General features: G+C 54.3%; 1 protein-coding gene across 2 annotated transcripts in view; it reads right to left on the bottom strand.

Moving 5' to 3' along the window:
* Positions 1 to 20,961, bottom strand: part of GRK5 (G protein-coupled receptor kinase 5) — a 202,406-nt gene that overhangs the window by 17,940 nt on the left and 163,505 nt on the right. For both annotated transcript variants that reach the window (XM_072971986.1, XM_072971987.1), the window contains 5 exons: positions 10,310 to 10,410; positions 8,574 to 8,666; positions 3,458 to 3,521; positions 2,373 to 2,513; positions 629 to 819 (listed from right to left, as the gene is read on the bottom strand). In XM_072971986.1, the coding sequence (XP_072828087.1) occupies positions 629 to 819; positions 2,373 to 2,513; positions 3,458 to 3,521; positions 8,574 to 8,666; positions 10,310 to 10,410 (590 nt within the window). The remainder of the gene's footprint in view (positions 1 to 628; positions 820 to 2,372; positions 2,514 to 3,457; positions 3,522 to 8,573; positions 8,667 to 10,309; positions 10,411 to 20,961) is intronic.

Genomic DNA, 20,961 nt, shown 5'->3' with positions numbered 1-20,961 from the left:
AAAGAGTTTTCATGCATTTTTTAGATGGATGATGGTGGAAATCAATTTGCTACCGCAATTAGATTCCACTGGATATCTTTAGAAATGTGATGTCACTTTAGTTCAATTTCAAAATATCCAACAGTAGCCATTATTTTAACATCTGATAGTCTATCTCAGATGTCTACGTAAAAACTATGAGGGCACACAGATTTTCAAAATTCTCCGAGGAGGGTTGTGAGAAGAGTCTGAAGACCACTGCTCACAGAATCTGGACGCCTGGTCCTATAAAGCCAGGCAGTGTGGGAGGGACCAGGGTCTGTTCTGGTGCCTGCTTGTGGTGGTGATCTTACGAAAGTCCTTCTTTTGGTTGACTTTGGTTGGTTCCAGATCAGGTCACCAGGCTCCCCTGAGCTTCCCCGGGTGCTGGTGGGAAGGGACTGGTGGCCCAATCTCATCAACTCTGAGGGAACATCACTTCACACGCCTGGGACCCCTAGGGGGCCCCACTCCCTTACTTGCTTCCAGGCTGGGAGTCTCTGCCTCAAGGGGCAATGACAGGGCCTCGACTCCGGGGAAGGCGGGGAGGGCACGGAAGGGTGCTCCCCCAACCCCAGACCCAGACCGGGACCCGGCTGAGCCCGCTCACCTGTAGACGGTGTTCTCGCGGTGGAGATCTTCCAAGCCGCACAGGATCTCAGCTGCGTAGAACAGGGCACGCTCCTCTTCAAAGCCGGGGTTCCCCATGTTGTAGATGTGGAACTTAAGGTCCCCCCCGTTCATGATGGTCAGGACCAAGCACAGAGCGTCCTTGGTCTCATAGGCGTAGGCCAGGTTGACCTAGAGCACAAGACAGCCCTGCAGTGAGGACCCGGGGACCATCCCCAACCACGTCCGCTCCTCCTCCTCCTCCTCGGGGTCCTGATGCTGGGGCGAGGGTTAAGGTGGGGGAGCTGCAGCAGCTTCACGTCACCCCCTGCGCCTCGGTGGCCTCAGGGTGCCCCTGCTGCTGCCCCCACACCTTCCATCCGATCTGGTGGGTCACGGCGAGGCGGCAAAGCCAGGAGGGGCAGGCCGGCACCTGCCCTTTCAGGGGTTCTACAGGACGGTGTCTGCGCTTTTATGTCACAACAGCATGTGCATGCATCAGGTGGTTAAAACTTCTGCCCCCTCTGAGTGTCACCTTATAAAACCCGCCTAGCTCCAGGGAATGACACAGCACCAGGTCGAGGGCATCGCTCACCCTCACGCGCGGCTGGTGGGAGTGTAACTGGGGAAAAGTCACACACCCTCTGACGCAGCAATTCCTCTGCCAGGAACCCAACCTGCAGACACCGTCCCAGAAATATGCCAAAGGGATGTTCAAGGATGGACACGGCAGCCTTGTTTGTTGTGGTGGCTTAAAAACCAGAGATGATTTCTATCCTTGGGGACTGGCCGCACAGGTGATGGCCTGTCTCTTCCCTGGGCATCAGGGGAGCGGTGCACAGCTTTAAAAAAGATGCACAGCTGTAGGTCTGATTGCAGGAAAAGATCTACAAGTTAAAGGGAAAAACATTGCAGCCTAAGATTTGTAATAAGATCCCACTGGCTGCAAATAATGAAGCCTGTACATGAATCAATCATGTCAGGAATGGTTACTCAAATGGAGGCTTTTATGTTTATTCCGCACCTGTCTGTGCTGTTTGACTTTCTACCTGTGCATACATTATTTATCATCATAACAAGTGGTGGAGACATGGATGGCTGACCAAATACCCACATCCTCCTCCACGTTTCCCAGCCTCCCCTACAGTTGGCTGGTCACCAGCCGAGAACTGCGGGTGGAAGTGAGGGGTGTCACTGCGGCCGAGGCAGTGCAAATCCCCCAACACTCACTGCCCACATCCCGGGGGATGGGTAGCTGGAAGACGGAGGAGGGTGGTCTGATCAGATGGGCTTTTGTTTGAGAGACAGAACAGCCTCTGTTGTCTGGGTTAATTTGTTACTGCAGCAGAGCCTAGCCTGGATGGAGTGACACATGAATATAAACAGATGGGACCCTGACACTGAGGTCTCCACTGTGATGAAACCAGCCTACAGGGGTCTGTGGAAACAAAGCTCCTTGGCTGGACCCACGTGGGCTTCTTCTGTCCACTGAGGAGTTAACAGAAGCCTCAGTCTCACGCCCAGAGGGAAGCCAGGCTAGCTCCAGGGACAGGGCAGTCAGACAGCTGATCCCTGGGTACCTAGTGATGGAGGAAGCGGTGGGCAGCACCTTTCTGCAGTATCTCCTCTCACTGCATCCCTCGCCCCGGGAGATGAGGACCTGTCACCCTGGAGGACCACTTCCTTCCCAAGGGATGGAAGTCCCGGTCACCAGGAGGGGGCATCCCCGGGCCCCAGACACTCACCACAAACTGACTGTTGACCTTCTCCAGGATCTGCTTCTCGTTCAGAGCCATGGACTCCCCTTTCCTCTTTTTGATCCTCTTCTTCTCCAAGCGCTTGCAGGCGTACATTTTACCCGTGGCCCGAACCTGGCAGGCACAGACCTGAGGTGCAAGAAAGAAGCCAAGGGATGGGGCACATGAAATGAAGCCGGCCTGAAGCGCCCTCAAGGCCAGCGTGCTGTGTCTCAGGGGCTGGGAATCGATGGGGCCAGAGCGGGCCAAGCCCCGGGCTGTGGGGGCTCCCAGCCCCAGCACCCGACGATGCCTGGGGGTGCACTCACTGCTCCCAGGGCCCTGCCCTTCAGACCTGGCTTCGGTGCCGCCTTATCAAATCCTAGCCCTTGAAGGTGCAGAATCAGCCATGTACACCAATGTTTAGATGGCTGGCCGAGGCCTAAAGGAGTGTCCCTCTCTCAGAGGCAACTAGGTTTTCTCTGTCCCAAGCTTCCAACCAGATGTCGCCACTGATAACTGGGGACTTCCAAGCACCAGCTGCTGGCTTGGGGGGCAGTGATGGGAGGCCCCTGGGAACCCTGACAGGAATGGGAACAAGGGCATTTGAGTCTGGTCTTAGTTCTGCCCTATTTACCTGTGTGATCTTGTCTGGGTCACCTAACCGTTCTGAACGTCAGCCTTCCCCATCTCTAAAATGGGAATGACAAGGCTTGCCTCACGTATCGGGAAGATGAGATTAAGTACAACAGTGCATATTAACAGCTTGGTCGGGCCAGGTTGCTTAAGCCCCTCATGCCCTCTTTCCTCCCTCCAGACACAAGCAGCAGCGCCCATTTCTCCTCTCCAGACTTGAACCCTGCCTGAGGCTGGCTCCAAGACCACCTCCTTCTAATATCCACCCTGCCAGGACACATAAGACATGTGGGACCTTCCCAAAGGCCCTGAACCTCCCCCTCCCTCTCCACCAGGGGGCGCATGCCTGACCCATTTGCTTGGAAGCCCTGCTTAGAACACTTTAGGCCAATCCAGAAGGGACAGAAAAGGTGACAAGAGCACAGGAACTTTCCATGAATATGTGAATGTTCACTCACCTCCCCAAAACCCCCTTTTCCTAGTACTCGGTATTGTCTGAAAGTGTTTTTGGTTATCGGTTGCCTGCAAAAAAGCAAAAATCCAACATGGGTCTCATAGTAGAATCCAGAAGAAATAAACAGTATTGAGAGCAGCCAGTGTGAGGCACAATTCCATGTCTTCCAAACCAGGCCCTGGGGAACCCCTGCAATCATCGCTGCAGACAGGACCCTCAAGGACTTGCTTTGGGGCTGGGGGTTCAAATCGCAGGCCACCGCCCCTAGGCCTTGCACTGGGAGGTGAGCAGTCCTTGCTTGCTGGGAGGGAAGGGCAGGAGGCTCAACGAATGTGGAATGTGAGCCGAGGCCGCTTCACCGCACTTTCCCTGTGGTTCCCCTCTCTCTCCCAAATGCAAATCATGTGGGTAAACTCAGAAGGAAGCTGTGTCCTCTGTGCAGGGGGAGGGAAGGGGCCAGGAGCCAGAGAGGTTCGGTGTCCCACGGAGGCCATGAAGGAGACCGCAGCCCTCCCACACCTGCCCAGCAGGACGGCTGCACCTCCTGTCCCCAGGAGCCTGGGGCTAGTCCTTCCTGCAGATGCGCTCCCACAGCACCAGGCTGATCCCCGGGAAGACCTGGCCTCCTCAGGGCAGAGGCTGCTGGTTTCCATGTCTAGTCTGGGTACTCCTTCACCATCAGTTCCCAGCCTTCCCATCACCAAGGGGGCCGTATTATATTCCCCCTTTATCCCCAAGAACACTAGAAGATCTTGTCTGCCAAAAGCAGTATTCACGACTAATCACTTTGTCTCCTGACTCCCCATTTTAATTAGCTAAAATCATTTATAATGTCAAATGAGACAGAACCTCTGATCATGAGGCTGGGATGGGACTCTTGGAACAAATAAATAAATGGAATTTAGTTGCAGCCAAGGACCCAGTGTTGCAGATAGCTTGTGCTTTTTCATCGCTGGCCTGTTTGGCTAAGAGAAATCAGGTTTTCCCCCCTTTTATTCAGCTTTAGTGAGGTGTAATTGACAAAGCGTGTACAACTTCATGTTTTTATATATATAGACATTGTGAAATGATCCCCCAATCAAGCTAATTAACATTTTAACCTACAATGAAAAAGAGTACGGAAAGGAATACGTGTATGTGTATATGTGACTGAAACATTATGCTGTACACCAGAAATTGACACAACATTGTAAATTGACCATACTTCAATTCAAAAAAATTCTAACAGATAAACAACAAGTTCATGCTGTATAGCACAGGGAAATATATTCAATATCTTGTAGTGACTTATGGTGAAAAAGAATATGAAAATGAATGTATGTATGTTCATGTATGACTGAAGCATTGTGCTGTACCCCAGAAACTGACACAACATTGTAAACTGACTATACTTCAATAAAAATATATACACACAAAAAAGTTCTACCACCTCACAAAATTACCATTCCCTCCTTCCTTTCCTTTTTTCCTGCCGTCCTTTCTTTCAAGAACACTTAAGATCTACCTTCTTAGCAAAGTTCAAGAAAATAATACAGTAAACTGTAGTCACCATACTGTACATTAGATCCCCAGAATTTATTCTTTCTGCATAACTGAAACATTGTACCCATGACCAACATCTCCCATTTCTTCATTCTCCCCCTCTACCCTAGCAACCACCACTCTGCTCTCTGCTTCTGAGTCTGACTATTTTAGATTCCATATTTAAGTGAGGTCATTCAGTATTTGTCTTTCTGTGTCTGGCTTATTTCACTTAGCATAATGTCCTCCAGGTTCATCCACATTGTCAAAAATGGAAGAATTGCCTTATTTTTGAAGGCTGAGTAATATTCCACTGTATAAACACTATCATGTTTTCACTGCCATGTTCTTTGCAGCCAAGATATGGAAACAATCTAAATGCCCATCAGTCAATTAATAAGTAAGAACAAGCAGATATGACGATGTTAAAACTGGCTCTTGGATCTCTAGGACTATTTTTGAGCATCCCCCAACCACACCCCAAGAGTCTCGACGAGGGAGGGGACTGGAGCAAGACTGAAGTGGGCCAAAGAACTGGGTCAGCTCGAGAGAGAACCTTTGGTCACCCAGCCACTCTTGAATGAATCTCCCGTGGAAACTCTCTCGCTGCTGGGTCATTTAGAAGGTTTGGGTTTCACCGGAAATCACAGCTTTGGCAACACACTGTTCTCCTAGGACAGCCCTGAAAACTCCTGGGCACTCCCTGGCACACCTGTCTTGGATTCATGCGCTGTGACTCACTCTCTCTTCTCTGGTGTTTCTTCGGGAAGTGGGGCCCTGGCTGCCCCTCTGCAGGACTCCCCCTTGCTCCATATCTCACATACCAGCAGCCCGGCCGAGAGCAGACCTGCCATGCGCCTGCCTCCGCCATGCGGCCCTGGGAAGCGTTTCCTCCAGCTGCCCTCGAAACCACATGAAGGCGTCAGGGCCTAATAGTTTACGATACATGGAGAACAAACAGTCGGTCGACATTACCGCAAAGCTCCTCTGCTGGGGGAAATGAGTGTAATACAATTTCCGAGGAATTTCTTGGTTAACCTTGGGAGGGAAAAAAATCCCTTTAATATTTCAACAGTACAGCACCAACAGGCCATGATCTTGTTAGCAAGGAAAGAAGGAAGAGGGGGGCAGGCGGGGTGCTGTCAGTCATTTACGGCATTTCTAGGCCAGGGTTCTGTCCTACTGGCTGCCACAGCTTAATGCTCCCAAAAGGGCTTAACTTTGCAGTCAGCACACAGATTTGAAAAGTCCACTTCTCCATTTCATGCGTTCGGTACTGACAAGCCAAGTGAAAGCCAGTGGTCACAGCTGAAGGATTCCATTGGAACAGGAGTATTGGGTGGACTAAGGGTGAAGGATTTGAGTGAGGAATCTGGGGTTCAGGTTCCAGTCTAGCCAGGCCCTTGCTGTGTGACCCAGGGCTAACCCATCAATCTCTCTGAGCCTTACGTCTTCAGGAAAATGGAGATATTGAAAAGGTATATGTATTCAAAGACTCTTTGTAAGCTGCTGAGTGTCACCTGTCATTATAAGAACGCTGGGAAACAGGGTGGGGAAGGTATAGTTCAATGGTAGAGTGTATGTTTAACATGCATGAGGTCCTGGGTTCAATCCCCAATACCTCTATTTAAATAAATAAGTAAATAAATAATAAACAAATAAATAAACGTAATTACCTCCCCACTAAGAAAAACCCATAAAAACAATAGAACTCTAGGGATAAAGGACCCGGCCCCTGCTGGGGGGTCTCCGTGGTAACAATCCTCACTGCTCAAAGCAACTTGCACACGGACTCGTGTAATCCTCACACCAGCCTCCGGACGTGAGACTATCCTCATTCTGCGGATGAGAATGCTTAGGCTTCAGGAGGTGAAACGAGATGCCCGAGGTCACGGCTGGTCAGTAGTCCAGGCCGCCTGCTGCAGAGCCCACGACCAGCATCCTGGGCCCACGCCGCCACCCTGGGAAGGGGGGTGCGTTACACGGCCCAGGGCCCCAGAGTGGCAGGTGGGGCAGGATGAATCCCTCCCCAGCAGGCTGTCGGCCGCTCCCTTCAGCACCAGCCGTGGAGCTCATCACAGGCTGCGGTGATGCCGACGAGCTCGGTGACGACTCGTCACGTCGACTGCACTCAGCAGTTCGCCTTCCAGGGCCTAAAGGCTGACTTCGTTCAGATGTGTGCAGGGCCACCTCATCTCATCCCGACCCCACGACACAGATGGGGAAACCACGGTGTGGAGAGGGGAGCCTCCTCCCCAGGCCCCCCAGGAAAAGGGAGAGCCAGGACTCAGGCCCAGGCGGTGGGCTCCATGTGGCTGATGCTTGGCTTCTGTGTCTCCTGGGGCCATGATGTGCCCAGGCAAGGTGGCCAGTGGCAGGCTTGTGCCAAAAGAGAAGGCCACCCACTGCTTGCTCTGTCACCCCTGTCGGTCAGAGTAGAAAGGAAAGTCCCCCATTGGCTGCAGGGCAGGGTGTGTTCTCAGGGAGGGGCCATGAAGTTCGTGTCCTGCAGGTTCATGTCCTAAGCGTCTGCGGGGGACTCGCCGACACAGGTGCAGATACACGTGCAGGAGCAGGAAGGCTCCTGGCTGTCTGACCATGGCGTGCCCAGGTGGCTGTGAGTGCCAGGCCTCCGGGGCACAGGAACCCTGGGTGGCAGGAGAGGATGTGCCCACCTCACCAGGTTAGCCAGCATAGATTTAATGCAGGCATTGCCCTGTCCTGCAAATCCTGGGATGCTGTGGTGGGCAGAACACTGCTCTGGGCCTGGGGCCAGGGTCCCCCCTTGGCTGCTCTAATGCCTGCGGGGTGACCTGGCAATCCACGTGCTCTCTGTCTCTCCTCATCAGTCACAGGGAGGCCACCTCTGCCCCGCCACGTCCCCACCGTGCGCGTGAGAGCACTTTGCAGAGAATAAGGTGGCAAATAAAACAAATGAAAAGACACCCGGTCTCACTTATGATGAGAGATGAAAAGATAAACAAGAAGGAAACCTGGCTCTCACACGCCAAGAACAGTGTTGATGAAGCTGAGGAGAAGCAGGTGCGCTGGCGCTGGCAGGACTGGGAATGCGGGCAGCCGTTTGGGAGGGCAATCTGGCAGTCCCTGCCAATTTAGAACCTGTGCCCCTGACATTCCTCTGCTAGGAATTTCTATGTTTGTATCTGCAAAAGTACATAAAGGTATGTGTACAGAGTTGTTCATTACTTAGGGAAGGTTGCACACAAAATTGAGAGCAACCTCCATGTCCATCATTAGGGGCTGGGTTACACGGGAGATGCGCAAATCTTTCTAAGACCATGGCCATTCCTTATTTGCTGGCAGAGAAAGAATTTCCAAAGACAGTGAGCCAGAGAAGTAAGAACCAGATGCTGAGTGTATGTGTGCATGAGTGTGTGTGTGCGTGTTAATAAGCATACGGCATTTCTAAGGAAGAATAAGAACTTAATTAAAAGAGGGAGAATGCTTAATTTTATTTGAACCATGGCCCATGGGAGGCGACTGATTTCTATATGACTTCTCAGGTGAAAAACTTACACCCGCCCTGCCAACACACATTGGCACACACTTGTGAGTGGGGTGTGCTGGGGAGCACTCACCTTTCCAACCACTTCCACTGCAGAAAGCGATCAAAATACATGCTGTCCAGGTACTTGTGGAAGGGTTCTCCCCTCAGATAGTCGTGGACAGATCTGGCTCAGAGGGAACAAACACACGAACATTTTACAGTCCTGATCTTGAAGCAGACGGGCAGAACCATATCCAGCAGTTTACAGCCCGGCCTCGTCCATTTCCAGTCTTTGAAAATGCAAACACACAGGGGCCTCCAATGGGGAGCAGCAGGAGTGGCCAGAGGTCACATCATTCTACAAAGGCTGTTTGAGATTGACTGATCCGGCAAAGATTTAGTGAGCACCTGCCATGGGCATTGCTCTAGGCTCTGGGATACAGCGGGGAGCATGTTGGCGCTGGGATGGGGGACACGGAAGGTAAATAACAACCAAACAAATGACCCCAGGAACATGTTATCACGAATTAGGGGTAAGTGAGGTCCCAGGGTTGGGGGTCAGGGAGATCTCTCCGAAGAAGGAACAGGAGCTGAGATGAAAACAGAGGAATATTTGATTACGTGCAGGGAGGATTGGGACTCTGAGAGGGTGGTGTCTTGAGAAGGGGCAGAGGGGTGCAGGCTCCAGATCTGATCGGAGACCAGTGAGGTTTTCATCCCTGCAGCAGAATTCATTGGCCACCTGCTGAGAGCCAGGCCCTGGAGGGTTCTGAAATTGGTTGTAGGCAGGGATGGACTTCTCCCCTTTAAAAAGTGGACATGCTGACCCATCTAGCCCTGGCATTTGGGACCTGGGGAAGGGACGGGACACACAGAGTGGAGGCATGTCCTGCCAAACCTGAGAACAGGGGCTGGCGTGGGGGCTAGGAGGGCCCCTCCCTCAGGGTCAGGGGGACAGCCCAGGGACCTCACCCACTGTCAAAGGTGACCCTCAGCCACCTCCAAGAGGGCAGCAACCAGGTTTGTTTCTGCTCACGGTGGTCTCTCCCCTGCACCTGTCATGGGGCTGGGCCCCAAGTTGGCTGTCCCTGAACGTCCCAGCTATTCTCACCATGCACGGGGAGCTGGCGCTAAGCCACGAAAGCAGGACTGGGTTCTTGCTCACAAGGCATCCCCCACACAGCAGAGTGTCAAGCACACAGCAGGCGCTCAATTAATGTCTATGGTGCAAAGTTGGAACAAGGGTGCACAAAGAGCCCCCAGACTCAAGCCAGCTGTCATCTTGGTGTGTATGGATGTTTGTGCGCGTGCATGGCAGCTCACGAGGAGAGTGCAAGTGGGTGCAGGAACGTGTGTGAGCCTAGTTACGCCTTTGTGGCGTGTGCATGCGGGGTGATGGGGCTTCATTGGTGCATGGCTGGCACTGCCCCCGCGAACTGGTCTCTCGTCCCATTAGGGTCTCTGTACAGCCCGCAGTGAGGTGGTGGGAGGTGATGGGTGTGGTGGAGGTGGTGGGGTGTGACCCAGGAAGGATTTTTGCACATTTCTCTGTCTCAACAGCCTGGAAAGGCACTGGCTTTCAACACCATCTGAAGCAGACGCTCTCTCTGGACTTGACACCCTGGCAGCTTGTCCCTTCATAAGTAGACAAGCAGCAGGGTGCCTTGGCTGGAGCCCCCAGGCACTGAAGACATGCCCCAGGTGCCCAGAGCTCTGGTGGCAGTGAGAGGCAGCCCCTTTTCAGGTGACTGAGTGAGTGGCGGCTGAGGGGCCTGACACCCCGGAGAGGGAAGCACAGGGGGGAGGCCGGGCGGCCGGAGCACTTACTGCACACAGGCAGTGAAGAGTTCTTTGCAGGGCTTCTGAAGGAGCTTCTCCTCCGTCTGGGAGACCAGGTCCTGACCAACTTGGGCGATGAAAACCGGGGACTGGAGGGAGGAAGAGAAGAGGAGGCGTCAGTGACGGAGGGGCAGGCGGCTGGGTGGACGCGGGTGTCCCGCCCGTCCGCACCTGGTCCTGGGCCTGGGCACCGTGGTGGGTGGTGCAGGCAGGGGGCCGGGCTGAAAGGTGGTGAGCCAGCCAGGACTTAGGATCAGATTTCTGGCTCTGCCACTGACAGCGTGTGTGACCTCATCAGGTCACATGGCTCCTCTGAGCCCTGCTGTCCTCATCTGCAAAACACGGATCATGACATCAGATCCAAGTGAGGTGTGTGAGTGCTCACAGTGTAAGGAGCCCCTCTGAGCAGCCGCAGTCTCTTAGCCACGGCGGCGGGGAGGGGGGCAGATGTGAGATGGACCCCGCCTGCTGTGAGGTCATGTGTGAAAGGATCTGGATGGTTAAAGGGGCAGCTTGGGGAGGGCACAGCAGCGAGGGGAGGGTTGCGACGCGGGCAGAACATCGGCAGATCTGGGTTCCAATCCCACATCTGCTGCTTGGAGCTGGGGGACCCTGGTTGTGGCACAGCCTCACGGCTGTCAAAAGGATAATGAGGAATCAGTTTCTCCGGGAATGAACCAATGAAAACTTCAGGTCAAGAGTTCAGCCCAGATCCTGGCACATGGCAGAAAGTGTGCAGTAAATGTCACCACGATCACTTTGTCCTCCTTCCGGTTAAGCTGCCTGGCCTGAGAACTTCAAGTCTGAAGGGACAATTCCAAGAGTGTCTGGTCCTACCCAGGAGCAGCAGTCCCCTCTGGGAAGCCAGAGGCAGCCCTCCCACCCCTTCCCCTCCCCTTCCACATTTGCCCTCCGCCAGCTGTTTGCTCACCAGCTGGGCCTTGAGGTGGGTTTCTAATAAATTACAGGGATAATTGAGAAAATTGCTGGGAGTGGGCTCTGGAAGACGGGATGTAGACACATTTTTTTCCCCAAAGATGCTGAAATCTGAAAAACTGGCTTTCTCCAGCTACTGAAGCATGACAATGGGTTCTCTGCTAAGCCCACTGGGCGGTGTCTGTGGGGGTTCAGTTCCGGGGGTGGAGGGGGTGCCCACAGCAACCTGGCATGGCCCTGGTGAATGAAATCTCCCCACCGTTCTGAGCGTCCACATCCCTGAGTTCCTTCCTTCTTCGTTTCTCTCCCAGGCCTGCTCCTGTCCTCTCTGCAGGCTTTCCTCTGCCCTCGGGGCCTCCCTCCCGAGTAGGGCCTGCCGGGCCCCTCGACCCTGGGTGGGGGAGGCCTCAGGTGTGTGTTGGGGCGGGGGCAGCTGCTGTACCAGCAAATGCTGCCCGCTCCCCCAAGTGCAGGCAAAGCCCATTACACAACACCGCAGACTCCGAGCATGTCCCCCCAGGTCTGCTGTTGCCAGTCCCGGGTGGCGGCAGCTTCGTCCCACCTTCCATCCTACACTGCCCTGGACTGTCCCTCCCTCTCCACACTACAGACTTGAGAAATGAGACAGCAGAAGTGCAACCAGCAGACCGTCAGCTTCTGGAGCAACGGTTGCTCCTTTTGCAGAAAAGATGCTCACTGTTGTGGAAGAGGCCCCAAGCTCCAGTCTGACCTCTGCCCTGGGCCATTTCTTGCGAATCGGAGGGTGTTGATCCTTCCCCTCCAGTTCAGAGAAGTCGATTCCAAAAGAGAGACCCACAGAGAAGGCTCTCCCCAGCCCACATGCAAGGTCCGACGCATCACGTAAGAAAAAGGGCCCTCAGACACTTGGAAAGCGCTGGGGTCCCAGTAACCACAGTCCATCCTCTGCGGCTTGAAGGCAGGAAGATTCCACACAGTCTCAGATCTCTTTCCAGGAAGTTAATCCCTCTGGTCCCAGGAGTCCTGTGAGGCGGCTGGGCAAGGGAGGGGTGTACCCTACAGGCCAGGTGGGCTCTGGACAGGAATGCCACCCTCACTGCACTGCAGGCTCAGGAATGCCAGGGAGCTATGGCTGGCAGTGCCATGGCCCTTTCCAACAGGGACTGTCCTTCTGGGATGAAGCTGAGGGTCAGGATGGGGAGGAAGGATGGGGGTCATTCTCCTCCACATCAAAGACTTCTTCCTAATTTCTGATCAAACAGAAAAGAGCTCAAGGCCCTGAGATATTTGCAGGGCTGAAAGCAGCCAGGAGAAGGGGTGTTGGTGGGGGTCACTGGTAAAATTCCCCCTGGGGCCTGGGACGCCCTCAAGCCAGCTGTGCTGTGAAGAGATGCTTGATTTCTTTGGTCACCAGATGGTCTCAAGTAGCTCTAGCCCGCAGGCCCTGACTTTAACACAACAACATGGATTTAGGCACCAAGGTTCCTTGGAAATGTGTGGTGAGCAGTGTGGATTTGGAGGACTGGAGGAAGGACTGCAGACACGGTGTCTCTGCTGGAGGCCCCACCATGAATGCTTGGACTCCTGATGGTCTTCGGCAGCTGAAACCAGCGGGCTGGCCAACCTCGATGTGACCAGTCTGCCTGGCCCTGCCAGGAAGTTCACTCTGATGACAGTCAGGATGAGCCTCAGCTGCCCTTAAGAAGGGCCCTGTGGCCAACTCCAGGACAGCTTAAAACAGCAAGACATGCCTCGGGGACGTGGCCTGAGCACAGGGCTCACTCCCCTCTGGCCTGATGAGAAAGGACTTGGATCCCTGAGGAGCTGTAGGCCTCAAGGCCACCTGTCCTGCCCCTGAAGTCACAAATAGAGCAAGAGAATGCACTTCCCTCTCCTATTTGGCTAAGACTCCTCCCCATTTCTTCCCCCTTGAGGTTGGCAGGGGCAAGGCAGGTGGACAGAGGTGGAATTAAAAGCTCGGGGTGCTTTATCCATTCTCTGTGGGTCTGTGCCTCTGGATAAAAGCCCCCTCCACCTCTCCCTATGGAACGTGAAACTGACCTTGAATCTGGTACCAGAAGACCTTGGGGCTGCACTTGGATGGGGCCAGGCAGCCAGCAAGCCCAGAGGGGATGGGCGCAGCATGGGCATACTGGGTGGACCCCCTCGGCATTCCTCTCAGAGTACTTGCTCCTTCGTACCTCCAACCCCGCTAAGGCCAGACTCTCTCTCCGCTGTCCCCGATGCTTACGCCACAGGTTCTGGGCATCCTGCTGTGTGTTAACCAGAATGCACCTCTCAGGCAGCAAGATGTGAAGGCTGCTTGGGTGTTTTTCTGGGCACCACAGTGCACTGAGAAGAGCCCTTCGTGTTGCTTTGGACGTGAGTGGGGCAGGCCAGTGAAATGGATGCAGGGACCCAGTGGGCTTCGTACTTTCACACCTCTGAGCCCCTCTCCTCCCTTTTGTCCCCGTCTGCCTGTGAAGTTCTCAGCGCCCTCGTGCTGCCCCACTGCCTGTGACCCTAAACTTCAACGTGCTGCCTAGGCTGGACCATCCTCTGCTCCATCAATGTGGAAACCTGCAACAGTCAGGCATGGAAGGCACTGATGACCAGTAATGACTCAGTGCACTGGAGGCTGTGGGATTTCCAAAGAAAAGGCAGCTGGGGGTTGGCAGGGGTCATGGGTGGGTCTGGTTGGTTAGAAGAGCTAGGGACTTGTCCTGAAGCTGCATTTGTAGAGCAACGAATTAAGAGGGAGCGTGTGCTGGGTTTGGAGTGATTTGTGGGCTAACAGAGATTGCCTGGGGCATTCCAGGCTAGAGAGGGAGGGACGTTGGTGGGGGCAGGCATGGGCTTGGCCTGGGCTTGCCACCCCCCTCCCCGTAGGTGCTTAGCTGAGCACTCAATCCAGGAAGCCAGTGCTGACTGATCACCCACCACACCCAAGGCTCTGCCTCCCTCAGGGACTTCCAGTGGGAGGGATGGAAGCCCCAACCCCAGCTCCGCCTCTGTGGGCCAGGAAGTTCAGCCTCCGCCAGGCCAGCCACCAGTCCACAAGGTGGCACTATTGAGCCCCTTGCTGCAGGGCTTTGCTTGCAGACGCCCTAGGGAGACCAGCCTCTGGGGCTCAAGAGTAGGGAAGCCAGATGGCGCACCTGAAATAATTACCTAGTGATTCATCTCAGACCTGAGGAGGGCGACCTCTGCAATAACAGTCGAGGGGGAAAAAATGAGAGATCGGTTTGGGAGGGAGCCCGGGAGAGGAAAGACAGGAGCTGGACCTTGAAAGAGAGGGGGGAGGGGGACCGCGCGGGCAAAGGCCTGGAGGCTGGAGCAGGTGGGGGTGCTGCTCAGAGTGAGGAGGGCTCGCCCAGATAATGTTAAATAGGTGGGGACAGCTGACACGATCCTGTCTCGTGAGGCTGGTTCTCACTGACTGCTGTTCATCCTCACTGAGAGTGGCATCACGGGGACCGCTGCTGTCAGTTGCCCCGGGCACCGCTCCTGCTCCCCTGGGCACTGCTGCCTCCCTCTGCACCATGGTGACTGGCAGGAGGAAGGAACCTCATTTCCCGCATCAGAGAAAAACTCTGCATGTCTGAGGACCATGTTCCTGGAGCATCTCCTGGCTTCTAAGTCCCTTGTGTCCAGATGTCAGAGTGGAGATGGGACCCACTGTATGTGTCTGGTGTCCTTGGAAGCGCCCGGGGATGGAAGCACGGTTGGGACATGAAAGGCTCTTGGAATCACCTCCCACACCTCCTCAGTAGCTGCCAACACTCCTGAAGTGAGCGCCTCTGCTGTCACCCTCAGAGCCTCCTGGAAACACGCCCTATGCTTGTTCAGAGAGTCAAGACCTGAGAAGGAGCATGAGGAGGAAAAGAAGACAGGAGGCTCCCGTGGGAAGACCCTCAGAACTAACTGATTCCACCCACTTGTGGCACAGATGGGGAGCAGAGAGAAGAGACCCCAGCAAGTCACAGTGCTGGCTCGGGGTGGAGCCAGGACCAGTGCTGGGGGTGCTCCGCGGCAGGCCCCAGAGTTTGGGGCATGCACCTAAGCTGCATAGGCTCTGAACCGGGAGTCCTAAGCCAGGTCTGGGGGCAGGACATGGCCTTGGCCTCATCGGCCCACTCCAAACCAGCCTGTCAGACAGGAACAGGCGCCCACGACAGGCACAACCTCAGCCCTGGTATCTCAGCCACCCAAGCCCTCCTCTCCATCCCTGCTGCCCTGGTCTGGAGAATTCTCCTCTCTCATCTGAACTAACCAGTAGGCCCCTCACAGCTACCACTTGTTCTTACGTTGACATGACGGCCCCCAGGGGAGTTTTTCCACACCACACAGCTCTACTGCAAAAGGACCGAGTCCGGTGCCTTCTCAGCCCTGGCCCCAAATGTCCTTCTCGACCTGCTTCCGCAACATGCCGTCCGCTCACTAGTGCTCTGGCCTCACACTGGCTGCGTCCCGGCTGAGCTCCGGCTTTCCAGCTGCTGGACCTTTGCTGTCCCCTTGGAAGGAGCTCCTCCTGCCCTCTCATGGCACATCCAAATCCTACCTAGTCTTCAGGGCCTGTTTCCAATACAACTGCATCCAAGATGATTCCCTGAGCAGGCAGGACCTTCCACCCCATGCGACGTCCTAGGGACAATTGTCATCACCGTTGCTTCTTGAGCACCTAATACATATTAAGTCCTAGGAACTTTACATGGGGCTTTTTCAATCCTCTCAAAGTAGGTGTTATTACTATTATCTCCATCTTACAGATGCCGAAATTGGCTCAGAGAAGTTAAGTAATTTGTCTAAGATCACACAGCTAGCATGGGAGCACGGACAGGATTCAAACCCAGGCAATCCGGTCAGAGTCTTATCCCTAAGCAGTATCAGATCCTCCAAGGATGCCACAGTCTTTCTCGAATAGTGTGAGGAGGATGTGACTTTGGCCTTGAAGAGCAAGCCCTCTTTGGAGGCCTGTGGGGACTGGATAATGAGGTGCAGTGGACTCCGCATGTTTTGGCAAGGGCCACTTGCATAGCGCTGTCGTACGTACCACACACACATACACACACCCGCACACAGGCTAATGGCCAACATACGCTTCGCTTCAACATATGAAAACATCCCTCCAAGGAGCTCCGCACTCATTAGCAGCGGTTCCATCAGTGAACAAAAGGTCAGCCCAGGAGACTGTCCGCTCTATCTCCAGACGCAAGCACTTAGGGCTTAATGATGTGTATATTTTCATGTGTGGGCAGCTGACATTCCCCGTGTAAACCATTTGCAATTTCTCAAAGTGGACAGACTCGGCTTTCAGGAAAAGCTGAGTAGGAAAGAGGCAAGAGACTCTGGAAGAAAGGGGTTCCAGGGGGTCCCCTTCCTTCCAAACAACGGGCTACCTGCAGGGTTGCCAGTCCCGCCCATAGGGTGGAGGCAGCTGTTTCCTGGGGGGTCCACCCTATTTCTCCTCCAGGACAGGAATGGGGAGGGGCACTCCCACAGCCGTACGCTGGCTGCCCCTCGACACTTCCCAAGGGGATCTGCGTCAGCTGTGGGAAGCTCTGCACCCTGAGCCACCAGGCCTGGCTGTGGGCAGGGGCAGGGGTGGGAACCAGGCCTCCAGTAGGAGCCAGGGCCAGAGGCATTGCGGGCGCTTGGGAGGGGACCAGCTGACAGTCACTGGTCCCTTGACTAGTTTTCCCACCAATTCACACTTCTGTTGCTCCCCAGAACGATGCCATACGTGGGGCACAGATATGGACACTGAGTCCTGGGGAGCTCTTTGAGGGGCAGGAATGTTGTTCATTCCTGTCTCGTGGGAATCCAGCACAGTGCTTGGTGAGCAGCTGGTACTCTGTGCATGCTCGTAGACAGAGTAGTGAGTAAACAGATTCAAACCCAGGCCTGCCTGGCTCCAAAACCTGTAATCTCTCCACTCCGCTTTGCTAAAGTGAACTGGCGATGTTCCAGGCACATAGTAGGTGCTCAACATATTTGTTGAACAAATGTATGTGCACATGCACTTTCACAGCAGGGGAAAGGGTGGTGGAGAAAGGGGGAGGGTCTTCCCATCAGAAGTACCTTCGTGAGGTCTTCAGGACAGCTGGGCCGATCAGAGATCTTTGGGATCGTCTTAGTTACAACAGGTTGGAGTGCCCGTCTCAGGCAGAAGCTGTGGGCTGGAGGCTTGGGGTAGAATCTGGAGCTGCCTTGGGAGAAGCATCCTGGTGCCAGGGGTTCCTCAGCCCATGAACAGCCGTGTCTCTCTCACGGTTTCATTCCATCATTTCCCCCACCCTTCCGATAAATTCCTCCTTTGTTTGAGCAACTGGGAATTAAGTACCTGCCACTTGCCGCCAAGAATCCAGACGAATTCGCCATCTGTAAAATCAGGAGTTGGGCCAGGGAGGGAGGAGGACCCTCCAGAGGCTTCCCCGCCCCTTGCTTTCCTCTCCCTGAACTCAAGTTGGCTGATTCCGAGTTCTGTAAACTAACTCAGCCCAGCCCGCCTGACCCTGGGGGCAGGCACTGGGTGAAGAAAGCAGGATGGGCAAGAGGAGGGCAAAGGGGGCTCATTCCAACCCCAAATCCTGACTGGAAATTAAGCCTGCTTGTTCAGTCACAGCCAGCAGACAAAGGAGAGCGTTTACTGAACGGCAGCCTTGGACAGCGCTTCCTCACTCTGGGGTTGATTTAAGGTCTGGCTGACAGGAAGGAAAAGCACCATTCTTCCACCTTTTTAATCAAAACCTTCAGTGCCATGTGGAAAAGCCACAACCACGCAGCTTGGGTCCATCTGGAGTGGCTCCTCTTCCAGGCAGCAGGCACAATCCACGAGCCCCAGACAAGGACAGAACCAAAGGGAAAAGCGGGGTTTTGTTATCTTGGTCATTGGGGAAAAGTGAATCACCCCAGCCAAGCGCTCGTGAGCAAAGGGCGGTGAGGCCATGGCTCCTTCTACTCCAGGCCTGATGGCTACATCCTGCGGCTCTTGGCCAAAACACCAAGTCCTCTCTGAGGGTCCACATGGCCAGCGTGGGACCACGTGCCCTGAGCACCATGCCAGATGCAGCCCCACTGGGCAGAGACACATGCTGGACAGGCAGCTGGTGGCAAGAGGTTAGAAGCTGGAAAAATGACAATTCTCATGGGGCCTCTCAAGTTCTGGGGGAAGGGGGTGCCCACCTTTCCCATCAGGGTCTCCAGTCAGAAGCATTTCACCCTGAAACAGAGGAAGCCCAAGCTTTGGGGCCTTTTACTTGCAGTCTCGGGAGCTATAGAGTGTTCTAGGTGGGAGAGGAAGCACTCACACATAAGCACTTCTGGTAGATGGAGAACTCAGATGAACAGGACCGAATCTCCAAGACTCCAGGCATGGGTTGTGATTTCTTTTCATTCTCAGGAAGCAGTCACTCTTGTACCTCATGTTCTGTTCTTTCCCATGTTATTTAAGCTGTAGCCCACACAGAACCTGGATCTCCCCTTGTCTCTGACAGACGGCACTCAGTCTGGAAGGGGCCTTCTCCAGAGGGACTCCCAGCACTCCATCTCCTGCCTGACCGCCACCAAGCCCCCAGGAAGACGGCCTGAGCTGCACCTTTATCTCTTTGCGATGGACAGCAAAGACCCTGAGTCCAAGGGGCTCACCAGGCTCTCTGGGGCTTCCCGTGGTTGGAGAAGGTGAGGAAGGCCAACGCCCTGACACCGTGCTGGGAAGCAGCCCGGCAACCTGTGTACGGCCCCCATTTCCATATGGCACAGACCCGCGCAACCACCCCGGCAATCTCCTTAGGCGTTTGGGCAACCTTCTCTTACACCAATTTGGGGGCGACCCTGGGGATAGCTGGTTACTCCGTCAGGCCAGGAAGACATGGCAGGGGATGGGAGTGGTCTTTGCAAGCCAAGCTAGAGACGGTGCTACTGCTGAGACCAGTCAGAAAGCAAGGAGCCCTCTGCTTCTTAGGGGGTCCAAGCTGATTTAGCCCATCAGCTCCAGCAGGCTCCTTGAGTGTCCGTTCTGTGCCAGGTCATGAGCTCCACCTCAAGGACCTCATAAACTGATTCACTTGGCCAACGGCAGGAGTTCAAGACAGGTGGGGACTGAAGACGGATGAGTGCAGTGCAGCCTCTCAGCCCCTAGGAGGGAAAGTTCAAAGAGGTGGCCTCATGGCTGAGGTCAGGTCTGATCAAGGCACAAAGGATGAAGGAGGTCTGGCCAGGCAATGAGGAGCACTCTTCCTCCCTTCCTCTCCTGGTATCTGTACCAGGGGAAGTATTCTGAGAAGGCCAGGGCTTGAAAAGCATCATTTTTTCCCTGTGGCTAAATTGATGCTTTTCTGGGTAAATTTAAGATGGTGGGACTGCCTCTGAGGACCCTAAACAGACAGCAGGCTTATGAAGACCATCAACTGGGAGAGGGGCCTTGCGGCCAGGAAGTGCTCTGGGCAAGCCTGCCACTGCAGTGGGTTTCAGCCCCTTCCAACTGTGCCCCTGCTGACCTGGCCACCTCAGGTCACAAAGTGCCACATTCCCTGGGTTGGCAAAGTGAAGAAACACAGCCCTTGAGAAACAGCCACAAACCTCCAAGAAGGGAAAAGCAGATTGGGACTTAAAAGGTCTTGTCCCTTATTTCCTTTGCTGTTCAAGTGGCTTCGCAGAAATCAGGATGAAGGATTTTTAGGGGTCAGGAAGTGAGAGAGGACATTTTTAAACACAGGCAGAATTTAGCCAGAGGCCCTGAGAGCTGGGCAACTCTAATGAGAAAGAAAGGAACATACACAAGTGGCCCTGACCCAGACCTTGACTTTTTACGTCAAAAGCGAAAGAGGGTAATTAACAAAACGAAACGTGCCTGGATATGGAGTGAGAGGCCAGCCGGGCTCTGTCAATTCGATAATCCCCGGTCAAGACCTGTGGGCCCAGAGTGTGAGATGGGAGATGACTCGCCGTTTACACAGGCTGAGATCTGCTCTCAGGATCCAGAGAAGTGGGATTTTTTTCCTGGTGAGTGGTTTGAATCTGGCCAGCTCTGCTCTGGGTCAGGGCCAAGTGAAGGTAACTCACAAGTAGAGCTCCAGTCCAAAGGGGCTGGGGTGCAGGACGCTCACACCCGGGAACATCTCACTCCTTGTGCGTGAGAGGCGAGGGCAACGAAAGCCAACTTTCCATCTTCCAGAACACCCTCCCTCCAGACCGGCTTCAGTTTGCAACTGTGTTAGAAATATCTTGGCCCTGAAAGCTTTTTCTCCAGTGAAGATTTCATTCCATGTGGCTTGGGAGTAAAGGAAGGGCAGAAATTTCCTAAGATCGAGGGAATTCAATTGAAATTCCCCACACGATGTCATTTCTCTGCCCAAGGCCCATGGACAGGGAGGACCTGTCAGGCCACATGGAGACCAGCATCACTGCCCATCCAGGGCAATGCTGGGGGCAGGCCAGATTGTCCTCAGGAAGCCTGTGGCTGATTTCTGTGTCTCCAGCCACTCTAAAAAGAGGAATTCTGGGCAGGAAATACGATACACCACAAAGGATTAAGGGTCCAAGGCAAAGCAGGCTCCAGTGGTATCAAGGGAACATCCAACTTTCTGCCCTGGAAGGTCACAAGAAAGGAAGAGGGACCAGGCAGGCATGCTCTGGCCTGCTGGGAGGAGCCCCGGCTGGCACACCAGCCGCAAGGAGTCAAGAGGAGCCCAAAGGCATCAGGCTGCAGGCAAAGAGGATGTGTT

The sequence above is a fragment of the Vicugna pacos genome, chromosome 11, assembly GCF_048564905.1.
Source record: "Vicugna pacos chromosome 11, VicPac4, whole genome shotgun sequence".
Classification (NCBI taxonomy): Eukaryota; Metazoa; Chordata; class Mammalia; order Artiodactyla; family Camelidae; genus Vicugna; species Vicugna pacos.
Note: the sequence above shows the minus strand (reverse complement) of the source record. Positions and strands in the feature narration are given on the sequence as shown.